Raw genomic sequence first — 16,257 nt, 5'->3', positions numbered from 1 at the left:
CAGATCCTTAACCCACTGATCGAGGCCAGGGATTGAACATGCAACCTCATGGATATTAGTCAGGTTTTTTTTTTTTTTTTGTCTTTTGTCCTTTCAGGGCCACTCCTGAGGCATATGGAGGTTCCCAGGCTAGGGGTCCAATCAGAGCTACGCTGCCGGCCTACACCACAGTCACAGCCACAGCAACTCAGGAATCCAAGCCTCGTCTGCAATGTACACCCCAGCTCACGGCAATGCCGGATCGTTAACCCACTGAGCAAGGTCAGGGATTGAACCCGCAACCTCATGGATACTAGTCGGATTCGTTAACCACTGAGCCACCAGGGGAACTCCTTTCTTTTTTCTTTTTATTTATTTATTTATTTATTTTGGTCTTTTTGTTATTTCTTGGGCCGCTCCCGCGGCATATGGAGGTTCCCAGGCTAGGGGTCGAATCGGAGCTGTAGCCACCGGCCTACGCCAGAGCCACAGCAACGCGGGATCCGAGCCTCGTCTGCAACCTACAGCACAGCTCACGGCAACGCCGGATCGTTAACCCACTGAGCAAGGGCAGGGACTGAACCCGCAACCTCATGGTTCCTAGTCGGATTCGTTAACCACTGCGCCACGACGGGAACTCCTCTTTTTTCTTTTTAAAATGAGCTTTATTGGGGTATAAGCCACAGGCAATAAAACGACCCCACTTTAAGTGTACGGTTTGATGAGTTTTGACAAGCCTACAACGGGAACTCCACCAATAACAATAGCTATTAAAGAGAAAAATTTATATTTTTGATGAAGTCTAATCAGTTTTTTCCTTTCGTGATTACTTTCTGCATCCTGTCCAAGGAAACAGTCCACACCAAGGTCATTAAGATTTCCTCCCGGAGTTCCCGTCGTGGCGCAGTGGTTAACGAATCCGACTGGGAACCATGAGGTTGCAGGTTCGGTCCCTGCCCTTGCTCAGTGGGTTAAGGATCCAGCGTTGCCATGAGCTGTGGTGTGGGTCGCAGATGCAGCTTGGATCCCATGTTGCTGTGGCTCTGGCGTAGGCCGGTGGCTACAGCTCCGATTAGACCCCTAGCCTGGGAACCTCCATATGCCGTGGGAGCGGCCCAAGGAAATAGCAAAAAAAAAAAAAAAAAGAAAAAGAAAAAGATTTCCTCCCATGTTTTCATACTATTTGGGGGGGGGGGGGGCTGCACCCACGGCATACACAAATTCCAGGCTAGGGATCAAACCTGGGCCACAGCAGCATCCTGAGCCCCAGCAAAGACTATGCCAGGTCCTTAACCCGCTGATCTGAGTCACAGAGGAACTCCCTCACATCGTTGGGTTTTTTTGTTTTTGTCTTTTTCTAAGACCACACCCTCGGCACATGGAGGTTCCTAGGCTAGGGGTCCAATCGGAGCTGTAGCTGCTGGCCTACACCACAGCCACGGCATGTGGGATCCAAGCCACACCTGCTACCTAAACCACAGCTCACGACAACACCAGATCCTTAGCCCACTGAGAGAGGTCAGGGATCAAGCCTGCGTCCTCATGGATCCTAGTTGGATTTGTTACTGCTGAGCCATGATGGCAACTCCCCTCACATGTTTTATTCAGATTTTCTTTTTTGGTTTTACCTTTTACTTTCAGTCCTACAATGCTTATCAAGTTCATTTTTCTGTATGGTCTAAATAATGTGTCTAAGTTTCCTGCCTGCAGCTGTTGTAATGAAGTTCCACCAACCGAAAGGCTAAAAACCATAGATGTTTCTTTTCTCCTGTTCTGGAGACCCCGTCTCCAAATCGGATCCCGTTCACAGGTACTGGGGGGGGGGGGGGTGGTCAGGACTCCAATATATCTTTCTAGGGACACAATTCAACCCCAAACATCAGGGTTGAAGTTTACTGCATCCACACAGACACATGACTGCTCTAGCACCATTTCTTTTCTTTTTGTCTTTTTCGGGCCATACCCACGGCATCGGGAGCTTCCCAGGCTAGGGTTCCCATCGGAGCTGTAGCCGCCGGCCTGCACCACAGCCACAGCCACAGCCACGCATGATCCTTAACCCACTGAGCAAGGCCAGGGATCGAACCCGCATCCTCATGGATACCAGTCGGGTGGGTTAACTGCTGAACCACAAAGGGTACTCCCATTTTTCAAATCGTTAATGGTTATTTTTGTCATGTGACTTTTTCATCCGTTGAAAGAAATGAAAAAATGAAAAACAAAATCCCACCTGAGAGACCACATGCTCCATCTCAGCTTGCATACGTCCCTACAAGGGGTGACAGTGCCCTGTGGGCAAACCTCAGGGGAGCCGAGACTCTTGCACCTGCTGGTGGCGCTGCACTGCGGGAAGGGGGAGGCTCCGCTGCAGGAAATTCAGACCAGCGGAGGGGCCTCTGCGTTAGGGGCACGGGGAGGACTGGGACGTGAGGGCCGGGTGGGAGGTGAGGCAGCGCCACGCCCACCCTTTGGTGCCGAGCTGGGAGTCAGGTGAACAGCTGGCCGGTGCAGAAGGGTTCAAGGTCAAGGAGAAAAGACCAGCACCCAGGCCCCCGCTCATCACCCAGGCACCACCTCCCCGACCTTCCCCCGCCTTGCCCCCTCCCTCCTTCCCATTCCAGCCCGGTTCACCTCCAGCCAGCCCACCAGGGGCTGCACACCTGCTGTTCTCACAGCCTAGCCCCCACCTGGAGTCCACTGGCCCAGAAACATCAGTGACCACTTCCCGACCTCGGTGACCTTGGGTAGCTCCAATGTGCTTCTGCAGCCACCCAACCTCTCCTCCGAACTCTGGCCTGTGCTGGCCTCCGGGCACGAGGCAGGATGCCCGAGACAGCTCCGCACGGGCAGCCAGGCAGAGCATCTGCCAAATGCTTGCCCACCGCCGCCCTTTCTTAGGAAAAGGCGGAGGGCCCCCCGCCCTCCACGTGCCACCACAAGAAAGTGGGTCTCCGCCTCGTTTCCTCCCAGCCCAACCTCCCAAAGACGCAGGGCTGCTTCTGAAAGTCAGGTTCTTCCCCGCCAAGACCCAAGACTGTGCTTCAAGGTGGCTTCTCGAAGAGGGCAAGAGGGGACTGGCGCAGGCCACAAGACCCCCTCTCCAGGGTTCCGAGAACCACACAAAAGGCCCCATTGACTTCCTCAGAGTTGTGTCCCGCATCCGGGACCTAGGGTCAGGCCCTGCCCTGCCCCAGGCGCTCTGGCCTAGTCGCCCTCCTCCAGGTGACTCCGGATGGCTCTGTCCCAGACACAGGCTGAGGAAGCCCGAGTGACAGCTCCTCGCTGCCAGGTGGGCCTCCCCAGGACTCAGGACCCTGCCCGCCACCATCAGATCTGCTCCCTGCCAGCCAGGGGCTGTCCCCTGCCTCCACACGGGGTTTCAGGCAAGGCGAAGAAGGGCAAGAGCGGGGAGTGGTCAGCTCGCCAGCCTCAGCGCCCTGGAGCCAGGCCTGCCGGCCCCAGCTGACCCGAGGCGGCCCGGTCACCGTGCGGTGGGGGAGCAGGGAGTACCGGGCACTGGTGGGGAGAGATGCTGTGGCAGGGACAGAGGGTGGCCAGGAGCCTCAGGACAGCTGTGTCCCCTATGGAGCAGCAGCTGGGAGACACAAAAGGAGCCCAAGGGCCTGGGAGGGCCCATCGCAAAGAACCACGAGGTTGCGTAGGTGCCCTGGTGGGGCTGGTGGGCTGCAGGGCGACTGGACCTGCTCAGCCTCCTCCCCACAGACCCCCATCCGACACACACGTTCTCAGGACACAACGCGCAGAGATGTGGTGTGATTCTGTTTACGTGAAACTTCCAGAACAGGTCAATCCGCACACACAGAAAGGAGAGTGGGCTGGGGAAGAGGCGGCCGATGGACACGGCGGCTGCTCTGGGGACCCCTCACGACAGTGAGCGTGCGGAGGGCCCGGACTTCACCCCTTCCCGGCGGTCAGAGGGTCAAGGTTACGTTAGGTGAATTTCAGCTCAGTAAGGAGGTGTAAGATAAAAATCTTGGACCAAGACACGCCACGGGTGCCCCGACTCTCGACGCAGACGCTTCTTTATCGCGGAAGAAAAAGGCGGTGAATGACAGCGCCGGGCGGGGGGCGACCAGCCCCGTCACGTCTCGGGAGCGGGGAGCTGGCGGAGCTGAGGACCCGGATCATCGGATCTGGGGGAGCGAGGGGACAGAGGGGGACAGGCGAGCTGAGCCGCGTCCCCGCAGAGCGGCGCGCCCGCCCCGGGCCCGCGGGGCCGCCCTACCGTGTATTTGTCCCACTTCTTCTCGGGGTCGTAGGGCTCCCAGCGGCTGGCGGGGAAGATGTGCTTGTTCTTCTCGTACCAGCTGCGCAGCACCACCTTGCCCGCGTGCGACTGGCGACGACAAGGGCCAGGCCCTGTGGCTCAGGGCCCCGCGCCCACGCCCACCTCCCGGCCGGCCCAGGGCGCCGCCACCACCGCCAGCAGGAGCGCTACCTCGTCCTTCTCCACGGTGGCGTCGCTGAGCAGCCGCACGTCGTCATGCACGTCGAAATTGAAGAGGGGCCCTGCGGGGAGAGAGGGCCGCGCCCTCAGCCGCTGCAGCCGCCCGGCGGGGCAGGCAGGGGGCGGCCGGGGGGGGGGCGGGCGCGCACTCACCGCTCTTGCCTCGTGCCTTGGTGACGATGAAGTCGTAGAAGCTGTGGTGCTAGGGGCCGAGGGCGGGAGAGCAAGGGCTGGGGACCCGGCCCGGGCACCCGCGCCTGCCCGCCAGCAGGCCCGGCTCCCCTCCCGCCGACCCGGGCCAAAGACCCAGAGAGAAGCCCCCAGGCCCGTCCAAGCCCCCCCCCCCCGCCCCCACTGCCCCCTGCCCAGGGCTGCAGGGGGGCGGAGGGCACTCACGTGGGGAATGATCAGGTCCTCCTTGATGTACATGAGCTGCTCCACCCCCGCGGACCTGAGGAAGAGGCGGGAGGCTGGAGAAGGACGGGGAGCAGCCAGCCGAGGACACCGGCCGCCGGAGACGCTGGGCCGGCCTGCGAGGCACGGCGAGCCTCAGGCGGGTGCTCGGAGCCGCGCGCCCCGGGCCGAGGCACGGAAGGCGCGGGACCTCCTCGGCAGCGCAGGGCCCGGCGCGCCGGGAGCAGCAGCCACCACGGCCACCGCCCGGGGTCTTGGGCACCGGGGCTGAGACTGTGGACTCCGGTGCCGGGCACGCGGGCCCCGCGTGCCGGGACACGCACACACACCCGCCCGCACGCCCCCACCTGAGCTCACTGAAGTCCTTGCGCAGGATCTCGAGCGCCTTCTGCAGGAACTGCTGCATCGTGTTGCCTTTTTTCATCTGCACCGGTGGCCAGCAAGAGGCGTGCAGGAGACCGACCGAGGAGTTGAGAAGGGGAGACGGGCCACCGGAAAGCTCGTTCCCACCGAATCCGAAGCCGGCGGGGCCCGGGGGCTAGGGGAGCGGGGCGCAGGCCCCCACCGCCTACCTTGACCGTGCGCCGGTGCCCGGAGCCGTCCCAGTAACTGAAGGTGATTTCAATCTCCTCACCTGCGAATCAGAGGGGGCCGCCCCTTGGCCTCCAGGTCCAGCCACCACCCCACCCCCCCGGCCCCGCCCCGCCAGCCGCCGGAGGCTCAGGGCACCACCCAGAGAAGTGCGGGCATCCCGCCCCAGGAGCGCTCACTCTTGATCTTCTCCTGCTTGGCTTCCCACTCCTGGCGCAGCTCTTCCCGCAGCCGATTCTCCTCCTCCTGGAAGAGGAAGCCGCAAGGGAGGCGGTGCAGGGCACCCACTAGGGGCCCCACTCCCTAAAACCAAGGCCTCTGCCAGGGCGGGGGGCCAGGCCCCTTTACCTCCCGGTCGCGGTCTGGCAAGAAGCTCGTGTCCACGTCTGGGTTCTTCCCCAGCTTCCTCTTCTTCGTGGTGACCTCTGCAGCCAAAGAGAAGCCAAGAGTCAGCTGCACGACAGGCCCCGCCCCTGGGGTATCCCAGACCTTGGGCTCCAAGCTCTCAGCTCCAACGAAACCTCCCTCGAGGCTTCCAGGACCACCCCGCCCGGGATGCGCGGCCCTTTCTCGGAGGAGCCCTTGCCAAGGGGCCTTTGCCTGGGTCTCTACGACCAGCAGCTGAACCGGAGACCAGGTACCTCATTCCTGCCCTGTCAGCTGTGACCTGGAGTGCCTCAGGGGACTTAAGGCCTCAGTGCCAGGGCTGAGGGACCAAAAGATCCTTTGCACGGGGGCGGCAGGGCATCAGCTGAGGAGTGGAGGGGAGGGCCCCTCCACGCCAGGAGCTGTGCCATCACGGTCCCACATCTGCTGTCTCATCCACTCTTCACGACAGCCCCCAAAGGAAGTGACAGCCCTCTCTCTGGCAGGTGAGGAAACAGAAGCCCCCATGTCCCACGGCTACCGCTGCTGGAGCCGGCGGGGAGGATGGCGGGGCGCCCCGCTCGGGCTCACCACCTTGGAGTCTGCACGCTCACGAAGAAACAACAGCAAAGGGCCACCCGTTCTGACCTCACAGACCCCTGAGCGGGTCTCAGAGGCCCAGGGGGTCCCCGGAGCCCTGTTTGGGAATGGACCTAGAAGGCGTGCCCACACTCCTGGGCAGGGGCTCCAAAGCCTGGAGAACGTAGACAATTCCACACCAGGTACCGATGGCTGAGCCCCCGAAACAAAACCTCCAGGAGGAGGAAGCGGCCACCAAGGCCCAGTGACACAGAGCAAGGCTCAAAGCCTCTGTCAGACTGGGCGGTCCAATCGGTGCCCCGAGCCTCACAGGCACGTAGCTCACGCCAGAGGCCACCAAGCGGCCAAAGGGAACACTTTGGGTACCAAATGGCACCGAACCCTTATGCGACCAAATGCCACTGGCACCACCCTGGGGGTCTCCCACAGCGGCTGCCTGGGTCTCCCCACATGCTTCCCTAGCCATCACGCTTTCCAGACCGGGCCAGGCCCGCAGCCACACCCTCTGCAGGCCTCAAGTGTGTCCCCTCCTGCCTGGCCCTCCTGCGCTTCTGGGCACTCATGTCTTCACTCGGAAAGACCTGCACTGTCCGATCAGTAGCCACTTCATATCTGTGATTGTGCCAATTTACACCGAAATCAATCAAACCAAATCCGCACTTTCTGGCACCCTCCTCACAGAAGGTTCCCCTGGCCAGCCTGGCCTAGACCATTTTCCCCTCGCCTCAGCCCACCCTCCACGGCACACATAAAGAGCAGCCGCTGGAACCTTCCGGATTGGGCACCCTCTCCATTGTGACAGCCTCTGGCTCCGAAGGCCCCAGGCCCGACGCACTCTGCCACTGGCAGCAAGCCTACCTGGCCTGGCACAGGGAGCACGTGGCTCTCCCTCTCCCAAGCCAGCCTGGGAGGCTCAGGCCCCCAAAGGCAGGGCTCCTCCCCCTCCCCCAAGCCGTCCGTCACCTTCCCTTTCCAGCTCCTCCTCCTCCACAGCCACGGCTTCCTCCTCCTCGCCCGCCTCCTCCTCTTCCTCCAGGGTGAAGGACAGGCTGGAGATCTTGCGCTTGGCCTCCTTCTTGCGCTCCTTCTCTCGCAGCTTCTCCAGCTTCCTGCCGGGGCACCAGTGGGCGTCAGGCAGGCCCCACTGCCCGAGGCCCCTTCCCTGAGCCAGAGCCCTGATCCTGAAACAGGGTCCCCCCCTTCGACGTGCACGAGCAGCCTGACCCGCCCCCAAGCACGAGCGACATCTCCAGGGAAGGGACCCACAGCTGCAGCTCCTTCGACTGCTCCTTCTTGGCCAGTTGCTTCTCCCGCTCCTTCACCAGTGCCTCCTGCTTGGCCTTCATGTCATTCAGGGTCACGAGACCTGTGCGACGAGGAGACGTCGGGGAAGAGCCGGTCACCCAGAGCCAGCCCCGCAGCCAAGTCTGGGCTGGCAGAGGGAGGCACAGGTGCTTGCTCACCCACAGTGCTGGACTTGAGCTCCGCCTCCACAGCATCGTAGTGCGCAGAGAACTTCTTGTCAATGTTGGATTTCATTATGTTCTCCTGTCCGGAGGCAGAGCAGGGGTGAGGGCCACCCGCCACCGCACCGGGGACTTGGGGACCTGGGGACCTGGGCTCTAGTCCCGGATGTGTCCCTAAACGCACTATGATGCGACTGTGGGAAAGACGTATCCCCTTGCCCCGCAAGAAGGTTCCACAGGGCTGTGAGAGGCTCTTCCAGTGGCAAGGGAGCCAAATGGGGTCGTTCCCCTGCTCCCTCCGTGAGGCTCCCGCCCCTCCTGCTGCGAACCAGAGCTCACTCCGTGGCCTGAGGCCACCTGTCCTGCCTGCCTTGGGTGGTTTTCACACCCAGCCTTTTGGGGCGGAAGCTCTAGAGACCCGAGCCAAGAAGTGAAAGGAGGGAATGGAGAGTGGCTGAGGGCCTAGTCCCTCACTGAGCGACGCTGCTGCCTCCCGGCCCCAAATGTGGCCAACGGCTTCCCAGGAAGCCTCTTTGCTCCAGCACAGCCCAAGCCCACTTGGTTACCCTATAGGTCCCCCAGAGAAGGTGGCCACCAGAAAAGGTACCTTTGGCAGGCCCACGTCTGTAGTCAGACAAAGGGGCTTGGGGCACGAGTGTAAAACAGAAGCAGAGCCGGGCCTCAGCGTGCAGCCACTTCCTCGGCGTGGCTTCCACAGTATCTAAGGTAGGAGCCTGCTCTCCCCTTACGCCCTGAGTCCCTGCTCTTGGGCCGAGTCTCCCCCAAAGGCCTAAGCAGCAAGGGCTCCTTCCTCCTCGACAGGCCACCTCCGTGGCCACTCATTGAAGCCCTTAGTGAACCACCAGCACCCCAGACCCTCGTGCCTGCTTTTGTCCTGTGAAAATGGCCGGTGGCTTGGCTGGGGCCCGCCTTGCTCGATATCCACTGGATCTGGACAGAAGCCTGACTCTCAGGGCTGAGGGGCCAGAGACGGGAAGCCCTGTGCCCTCGAGGATCGCCCCAAGGCCAAAAATGGAACCACTGAGAGTGGCTCCCTCCTGCTGGAGGCTTGTCACAACCTAGCTCGTCCCAGCCTTCTGGGCCCATTTTACAGATGAGCAGACCGCCGCCAGCTCACTTCTGCCCCTTGCCGGAGATCAGCGGGCAAAGGGCCCACCCCAGCTCGCCGCCCGCGTTCCGCTCCCGCCACCCGGGGCGCTCGGGGCCCGGGAAGCGGGGGCGGCGGGCTGCGCGCATGCTCTGAAGCGCCCCAGCCCGGCTCGGCCCGCACCTCCGCGATCCTCTGCTTCATCTGTTCCATCTGCTCGCGCTGTTTCTCTCGCTTTTTCATCAGGTGCATGGCGCGGCCCGCCTCGCTCGCGGCACCCTTGTATTGAGCCATGGCAGCGGCGAAAACGACAGCGGCCTGGCCGAGTCTCACGGGCTGAGGCGGCGGCAGCGGCGGCGGCGGCGGCGGCAGCGGAGGCGGTGCTAGAGGCGGCAGTGCAGTCAGCTGACGCCGGCGCCGCGCCGTGACGTCACCACCAAGAAGCGCGCGGCCCCGCCCCGCGCCACGCCAGCCGCCCCGCCCTGCCGACGGCCCCGCCCCACCAGCCTTCGAGGGCCGGGGGCCGGCCCTGGGCCTCTGGTTCCCTCTGAGTTCCCCCAACAATAAGCCCTGGACCTGAGGCTGGGTCCCCATTTCTACTTCCTCCTCTTGATCCCAAGGCTGGGCCCTCGGGCCCTCGACTTCCTCCATGCGGATCCCAGCCTAAGCGCAGATCCCAGTGCCCTTGCTGCCCCCGGGGGCCTGAAGCTGCCCTGGTTCCTCTGGCTTCCTTGACTTTGACAGCTCTCCCAAGACTGGCTCCCAACCATGAGGTTCGGCCTGAGTCCCCTCTGCTTCCACGACGTCCACTCCCACCCTAGCCTAGGCCAGCTTCTCTCCCCCAAGCTTCCAGGTTGCCCTCACAATAAACCCCACAAGGGTTGGTGGCCTGGTGTCACAGCACTAACGCACTGGGTGGCCTCGGGCAGGGTGAGGTGACTTGTTTCCACCCTATGGGCCCTTTCAGTTCAGGAGCTCTGTAATTCCCTGATGAAGAAAGGCACCTTTGGAGTTCCCGTCTTGGCGCAGTGGTTAACGAATCCGACTAGGAACCATGAGGTTGCGGGTTCGGTCCCTGCCCTTGCTCAGTGGGTTAACGATCCGGCGTTGCCGTGAGCTGTGGTGTAGGTTGCAGACGAGGCTCGGATCCCGCGTTGCTGTGGCTCTGGCGTAGGCCGGTGGCTACAGCTCCGATTGGACCCCTAGCCTGGGAACCTCCATATGCCACGAGAGCGGCCCAAAGAAACAGCAAAAAGACAAAAAAAAAAAAAAAAAAAAAAAGAAAGGCACCTTTTACAGCCACCAGGAGCAGAGCTAAGCCACAGACTTTGCGGAGAGAGCATGACAACCGCAGGAGCCGAGGCCCCACCCCCATCCGCAGCTTTGAGGAAATAAAACTAAAGATCTGGGTCGAGGTTTCAACACAGTTTTATTGGGAGGTTTTGTTTTCTGTGAAATACACTAGAGGCTGGGGAAGGGGACACATTCACTTTGCAAGATAAGGGTTTCCCACCACTAAGGGAAGGGGACAGGGCGGGCGGGCACGCGGGGTATGGATCCATTTTCCCACCTCCTTCTGCTTTGCTCCCATTTCTTTTCTCTCTCAGCAAGTACCAGTGGACACAAAGACAAGAAAGAAAAACATGACCAACCTCCAACGGGGCCACACCCAAGCCCTCTCCCTTCCCAGGCTGCACCAGAGCCACCAAGGTCAGGAGAGCCAGGCTAGGGTAGCTGCTCCACAGCCCAGGCCACACAAGTCTGTGGGGCAGGGGCACAGCTCACCCTTCTCAGACAAGGTGGGCCGAAGTTAATAAATTAGAATAAATTACGCGGGTGGGGTAGGGAGAGGAATGCAACTTTGTGCTGGGAGGGCCCCTTCTCTCCAACACGCGAGAGCTGTGGGGGGAGGCGGGGGGCATCTCCAAAGGCCACTACAAACGGGGGTTAAGAGCGGTGGGGGCAGAAGTCAGCTTTTCCTCCACGTCCTTCCCAAACAGAGCAGAAGAATGAGGGGCGGGGGGAGAAACGCACACAAGGAGAGGAGCCTCTTTCCCCAGGATAAGGAAGGGCCAAGAAAGAGGATACTAACCCACCCCCCATCTCCCAACCGTCACTAAGGTTAAGGATTTGGTCAGTGAATCAATGAGGTGGGTGACAGGAGTGTGGTGGGGTAAGCAAAGGATGCTGGAAACAGGGGTGCCCAGCTCGCCCTTCTCCCCAGCCCTTGAGGAGAACAGACTTGGGCCGGGGGAGAGGGCACCGGGGGCTGGGGCCGGGGTCAGCAATCACTGGTCAGCTTCTCCGAAGACATCGTTCTGTTTGCGCTTCATGTTCTCGAAGTCGAAAGCGGAGCCCACCATGCGCTTGTAGATGTCTTTGATGTCGTTACAGGTGGTCTCGAAGTGTGTGGTGGCGTCGTAAGAGCAGGAGCAGAACACCTGGGAACAGCCAGAGCCCGGGGCCCAGGGTGAGCCGGGCAGGGGCCCCCGGGGGGCCGGGCAGGAGCCAGGGCGGGGACAGGCTGCGTGCTCACCTGGCTCTCAGAACCATCATCGACGGGCTCGTACAAGTCACTGATGGCCACGAACCTGCGGCCAGAGAGAGGTGATGAGACAGGTCTCACCACCAGCCTCGGCCTCCAGCTCCCTGGCCCCCTTCCTCCCGCCCCGCTTCCCCCTCAGCCCCGCCCCGGCGCTCACTTCTGGTCAATGGGCTCCAGCAGCTCCAGGGCCGGCTCGACCTCCTTTTCGGGCTCCGCGGTCTCCACGGTGGTGCTGGCGATGGCGATGTACTTGCCCTGCGCGGCCACGTTGTGCGCGTAGGAGATCATGCACACGTAGATGTCTGCCCGCGGGAAGGGAGCCCTCAGCACGCTCGCTCGCTCGCTCGGCGCCTGAGGGGCGGGCTCGACTCCAGCCCGCCTGCCCCTCCCCAGGCCTGCAGAGAGGGCGGCAGCCTGGCTTCCCACAGAGGGGGAGCGTCCGAGCCATCCAATCCCCGGGGCCGCAGGTCACGGGGACTGTGCCTGTGGGTCCCTGTCCCGCCACGGCGGGATCAGGTGCAGCCGCCCCGAAGAGAGCACCCTGGAGGAGAGCCCGTGGGCTGGGCGGCTACCTGACTTCCTGTTGACCTGGTTCTGGGGGATGATGATCTGGCAGGAGTTGGCGTCGTTCGTGTTCTTGATGGGGTGGCTGAGGATGCAGATGATACGGATGACCTGGCCGGCCTTCCGCACACGGTCTGGGACGTAGCTGGGATCGCAGATCAGCTGCTTGCAGCGGGCCACCTGCGAAAGCACCACAAGGCCTTGTCCCTGTCTGGTCACGCCCCTGGGTGTCCGTGGCCCGGGGCCCAGAGGGAGAGCTGGCAGCAGTGGCCGGCAGGACCCCCCCCCCCACCACCGCCGCCGCCGCCACCGCCGCCGCCGCCCCGGAGTTGAACACACTGCCTCTCCCGGAGCACACAGCCTCCTCGTGCGCCGGGGGCCCCTGGAGCTGAGCGGCAGCTGACCCGCAGACCGGGGTCACTGGGAAGAGCCCTCTAAGGAGCCGCCGCCAAGAAGCCCCGCCCAGGCCGTCGTGCCGGGAGCCCCGGGAAGGCTCACCTCTCCCTCGGACTTCACGCCCACCACCTTGCCGTTCTCCATGATGATGTCGTCCACGGGCTTGTTCAGCATGTACGTGCCCCCGTAGATGGCGCTCAGTCTGCGATGCGGAGGGAAGAGCTCGGGTGAGGGCGCCTCCCGGAAGAAGCGGCCACCGCCTGCACTGGGGAGCGGAGGAGGCTGCGCCAGGCAGCCGGAGCCCGGGAGACCCGGCGGGTCTTCCCAGCTCTGTCACCGCCGCCAGCTCAGGACTGGGTTCGGAATGCTCCTTCCTCTCCGGAGCTGACCCCCGGGATACTGTGCCAAGGGCCAGCGCGGGGGTGGCATGAGGACACAGCTCCCCAGGGAAACGTTCTGGGGAACAGAACGAAGGGCTCCGGAGGATCGGACTTGAGGTTTCAAGGCCCCGGGCCCAGTCCCAGTGCTGCCTGACTTAGGCCGGGAGCCAGGCAAACCCCCTTTTGGTTCACCTCTGCCCTGCAACGCTGTACAGTGGCGCCACCACCCAAGGGTGGCGTGACGGGGAGGAGGACCGCTGTGGGAGAGCCCAGATGCTACAGGGAGGCCCACAGGGGCCGTTCCCATCTGTGGCCTTAGTCTTCTTGGAAGCGCCAACTGAAAGCTGCCAAGCCCTCACCTCGCAAAGCCTTGGGGCAGCTCTCCAAGGCCGTAGAGTGGGTACAGATAGGGGCTCTTGCCATAGCGGGCCAGGGACTCGCTGTACAGCTTGATGCGGTTGATGGTCTCAAGACAGGGCTGGTCCAGGTAGCTGGGGAAACGGGATCAGAAGAGGCTCCGACAACAGAACTCCCAGGGCAGCCCCACCCAGGCACCAGGCCAGCCTTCCCACCACCCTCAACTACCCAGGAAAGACTATGGGTCCAATGCGGGGAAGGGACAGAAGGTGACAGATGATGAGTGAGCGTGCAGCTGAGGACGAGAGGTATGCAGGGCGGGCCGAGGGAGCAGCAGGCAGGAGTGGGGAGGGCAGGGTGCAGGCCGGACGAGGGGCGCTCGGCCATGCCAGCTTCCCCTCACTCATCAGTGCGGTAGAGCGCCAGGGCGTGGCCAGTGAAGTCGATGACATCCTGGCCCAAGTCGAACTTCCGGTAGACGTCCCGCATGCTGGTGCTCTGGGGGTCGACGCCCTCGAAGGTCTTGGGGTCGTTCTCATCGAAGTTTGCCACAAACACCAGGAACTTGCGGAAGCGCCGCTTCTCAAACATGCCCATCAGATCTGCGCAGGCAACGTGACAAGAGTCCTCGCACCGGAAAACGTGAACCTCTGCGCCCTGCCAGGTGGCCTGAGAACGTGGGCGCCCTTGTTCCCAGCCAAGTCCTCCTGCTGCCCACCGTGTGACCTGAGCTGAACCCCTCTGCGTCCTGCCCTCGGTCTCCCCATCCGTTCGAAGAGCGAGCTGGGCTGCATGGGCTCTGAGAGCCCTCCCGACTCGGACACTTGGCAACGGTGACGCCAACTAGGGGGAGCCCCTGGCAAAGGCTGACGTCTTGTCTTGCAAGGACGCCACCTCCCCTCTGCATGTGGGCCTCCCTCCTGGCAAGCAGTGGGAGGGAGAAGGAAGACAGAGTGGGGGGCACCCTGCTCTGTCCGGCTGCCGCCCCCCGCCCCCGGTGATTCTTTGGCTCAGGGGACCCACACTCACTGGAAGCCAGAGCTTCAGTCTCGGTGGACGGCACCTTGTAGATCTTGCCCCCCTTGTAGACAAAGCTGCCCTCCACCACCTTGAAGTCCAGATAGCGCGTCACCTCCGTGTACAGCAGCATCTTCACCAGCTGCCCTGCAGCGGGGGCGGGGAAGGCGACAGTCAGCGCGGCGCCCTGCAGAAGCTCTAGCTGGTCTGGCGGCCCCGTCTCGGGAGTGTGACCCCCTGCCAGTTGTCCCCATAGCCCCACCCCCACCCCCGCCATAACACCTCCTTTGTCTCCCTCACCATTGGCCATGAGGAATTTGGGGATCAAGTCAACGTTCCAGTCTCGGCCACGGCCCATGGCCTCGGGGGGCCCCTCCAGCAACTGAAAACGCTTATAGAGCTGCAAGCACGAGAGGGAAAGAGAAGCACCTCAAGGACCACCCCCTCCCGCTCCTGCCCAGAAAACCCGGGGCGCGGCTTCGGGCCCCCACGCGAGCGGCTCATGAGGGATGGGCCTGGGCCCCGGGCAGCCTACCTCCTCCAGGGGTGTGATGGAGGAGCTCTCGCCGCCATAGTAGGGGTTCCGGTCCATGTGCAGCACCTTCTTGCCGTTCACAGACATGATCCCCGACAGGATGCATTCCTGAGCAAGGAGCAACGTCCACTGTCCTCCCACCTCCCTGTCGCCCAAACAGCCCTGACGCGCTCTCCACCCCAAAGCCGAGACGGCAAAGCGAGAAGGACCCTGCCCCCGACGGACAGCGCCTTCCATCCCTGGCTGGTCACCTGGCTGAAAATGAAGGGGGGGGCACTTCATTTGACCGTGGCTTCCTCTCATAACCTTGCTGGGCAAAAAGGTGAACAAGGAGGAGAGCATCCTACAGACATGCGCACGGTCTTCCAACCACCGAGACACCAAGGCAATCGTCTCTTTACGGAGAGCCCCACAGACAACGCAGGTAAACCACAACCAGCCACAGTGAAGACCTAACTGGACAGCAAAGGGGACCCAAAAGGGAAGCAAAAAAAGGCTTGGCGTGATCCCCAAGCCACAGGCCCCACCCCAGGCCGCTCTCTCCTCCAAGGGCAGCAGCCCCTGACCCGGAGCCTTCCCAGCCACAGGAGGGGCTTCTGCGCGGCCTGAGGGGGATGCGTCTCCCAGGGCAGCGGTCCAACGGGGTTTGGGGGGAGGGTAAACACCCTCACCACTCACTGTCACCAGCCCAAAGACAAAGGCTGCAAATACTACTCAGCCTGAGGTCTCCATGGGAAACCAGGGTGGGGTATCGGGAATGTGGTCACTGCCCCCTCTGCTGCTCTTTCTGGAACATTCCTTGGCTGCCCCAACCCCGTTAGAACCCTAGGAGTCGGGATGAGGGCCCACCCCGGCGAGCCCCCCCACCCCCCACCCCCGCACCGGAGGCCCTTGTACTACCACCTCCCCACCAGAATTAGCGCAAGATGGGAGGTGATGCTGGGCTGGCCATGGGTGGGGGCCGGGTGGGCGGGGTCAGGGAGCGACCGGAGCCATTGGGCCGAGTGGGGGTGCGTTTTCCAGCCCTGCAGGCCGGGATAGGGAGAACGGGAGGGGCCGGGGGTCATGGGCCCAGGGAGTCGGTGTGTGTGGGTGGGGGTGATCGGAAGAGGGGCTGCTTCTTGGAGATGGACCGTGGCAGTGGGCAGAGGCAAGGTCGCGGGGGAATGGGCATGGGGCTGTCTTTTCGGGGACGCGAACGCCGAGGGCGGCAGCCCCGCGACGGTTATGGAGGATGGGGCCGGGGGCTGCAGCATCCCGGGGAGGAGAGGGGATGCAGAGCCCGGCGCGTCGGAGGCCGCACTTACGGTGAGGCCGGTCCCCAGCACGATCACATCGTATTCCTCGTCCATGGTCAGGCCTCGGTGCCAGCGCCTGTCGGCTCCTCCTCCTGCTTCACCACAGCCGCCGCCGCCGCCGCCGCCGCCGCCGCCGCCGCTGCCGCCGCCACCGCCGCACTGGACCAAAGATG

General features: G+C 62.7%; 2 protein-coding genes across 6 annotated transcripts; both read right to left on the bottom strand.

Annotated features, from left to right (window-relative positions):
• Positions 1–3,746: 3,746 nt before the first annotated feature.
• Positions 3,747–9,395, bottom strand: FAM50A (family with sequence similarity 50 member A). Of its 4 annotated transcripts, none has more exons than XR_014835199.1 (13): positions 9,176–9,395; positions 7,882–7,966; positions 7,685–7,784; positions 7,382–7,527; positions 5,801–5,877; positions 5,632–5,698; positions 5,434–5,495; positions 5,219–5,285; positions 4,844–4,898; positions 4,601–4,649; positions 4,439–4,509; positions 4,226–4,336; positions 3,747–4,133 (listed from the first exon to the last, which is right to left on the bottom strand). XR_014835199.1 is itself a non-coding variant. In XM_003360516.4 (13 exons), the coding sequence occupies exons 1-13, from the start codon at positions 9,284–9,286 to the stop codon at positions 4,125–4,127; spliced, it is 1,020 nt and encodes a 339-aa protein (XP_003360564.1). In that variant the 5' UTR covers positions 9,287–9,395; the 3' UTR covers positions 3,747–4,124. The 4 variants fall into 4 exon arrangements, 2 of the variants coding, with proteins under 2 accessions (XP_003360564.1, XP_005674113.1); XM_003360516.4 differs by having other exon boundaries at positions 5,209–5,285; XM_005674056.4 differs by having other exon boundaries at positions 4,844–4,977.
• A 1,007-nt stretch (positions 9,396–10,402) lies between these two features.
• GDI1 (GDP dissociation inhibitor 1) lies at positions 10,403–16,256 on the bottom strand. Of its 2 annotated transcripts, none has more exons than XM_085007564.1 (11): positions 15,038–16,256; positions 14,787–14,894; positions 14,552–14,651; positions 14,264–14,398; positions 13,638–13,836; positions 13,237–13,368; positions 12,600–12,699; positions 12,110–12,281; positions 11,695–11,839; positions 11,529–11,583; positions 10,403–11,433 (listed from the first exon to the last, which is right to left on the bottom strand). In XM_085007564.1, exons 2-11 carry the CDS (start codon positions 14,871–14,873, stop codon positions 11,281–11,283), a joined length of 1,278 nt encoding a protein of 425 aa, XP_084863690.1. In that variant the 5' UTR covers positions 14,874–14,894; positions 15,038–16,256; the 3' UTR covers positions 10,403–11,280. The 2 variants fall into 2 exon arrangements, with proteins under 2 accessions (XP_084863690.1, XP_003360570.1); XM_003360522.5 differs by having other exon boundaries at positions 16,094–16,256.
• Between the last annotated feature and the right edge of the window lies 1 nt (position 16,257).

Source organism: Sus scrofa, chromosome X (genome assembly GCF_054392235.1).
Source record: "Sus scrofa isolate SSC_HxYL_T2T_F1_AM1 chromosome X, Sscrofa_HxYL_maternal_Yorkshire_Landrace_v2.0, whole genome shotgun sequence".
NCBI classification, from domain to species: domain Eukaryota; kingdom Metazoa; phylum Chordata; class Mammalia; order Artiodactyla; family Suidae; genus Sus; species Sus scrofa.
This window is presented reverse-complemented; position numbering and strand designations above follow the sequence as displayed.

Coding starts and splice junctions, on each gene's coding strand:
- FAM50A (XM_005674056.4), bottom strand. CDS start 9,286: ATGGCTCAATACAAGGGTGCCGCGAGCGAGGCGGGCCGCGCCATGCAC. Junction 7,528..7,684: donor CAGTCGAAGGAGCTGCAGCT/GTGGGTCCCTTC, acceptor GTGCCCCGGCAG/GAAGCTGGAGAAGCTGCGAG. Junction 4,650..4,843: donor AGGACCTGATCATTCCCCAC/GTGAGTGCCCTC, acceptor CTCGGCCCCTAG/CACCACAGCTTCTACGACTT.
- GDI1 (XM_003360522.5), bottom strand. CDS start 16,138: ATGGACGAGGAATACGATGTGATCGTGCTGGGGACCGGCCTCACC. Junction 14,399..14,551: donor CAAATTCCTCATGGCCAATG/GTGAGGGAGACA, acceptor CCCCCGCTGCAG/GGCAGCTGGTGAAGATGCTG. Junction 13,837..14,263: donor GACTGAAGCTCTGGCTTCCA/GTGAGTGTGGGT, acceptor TTGCCTGCGCAG/ATCTGATGGGCATGTTTGAG.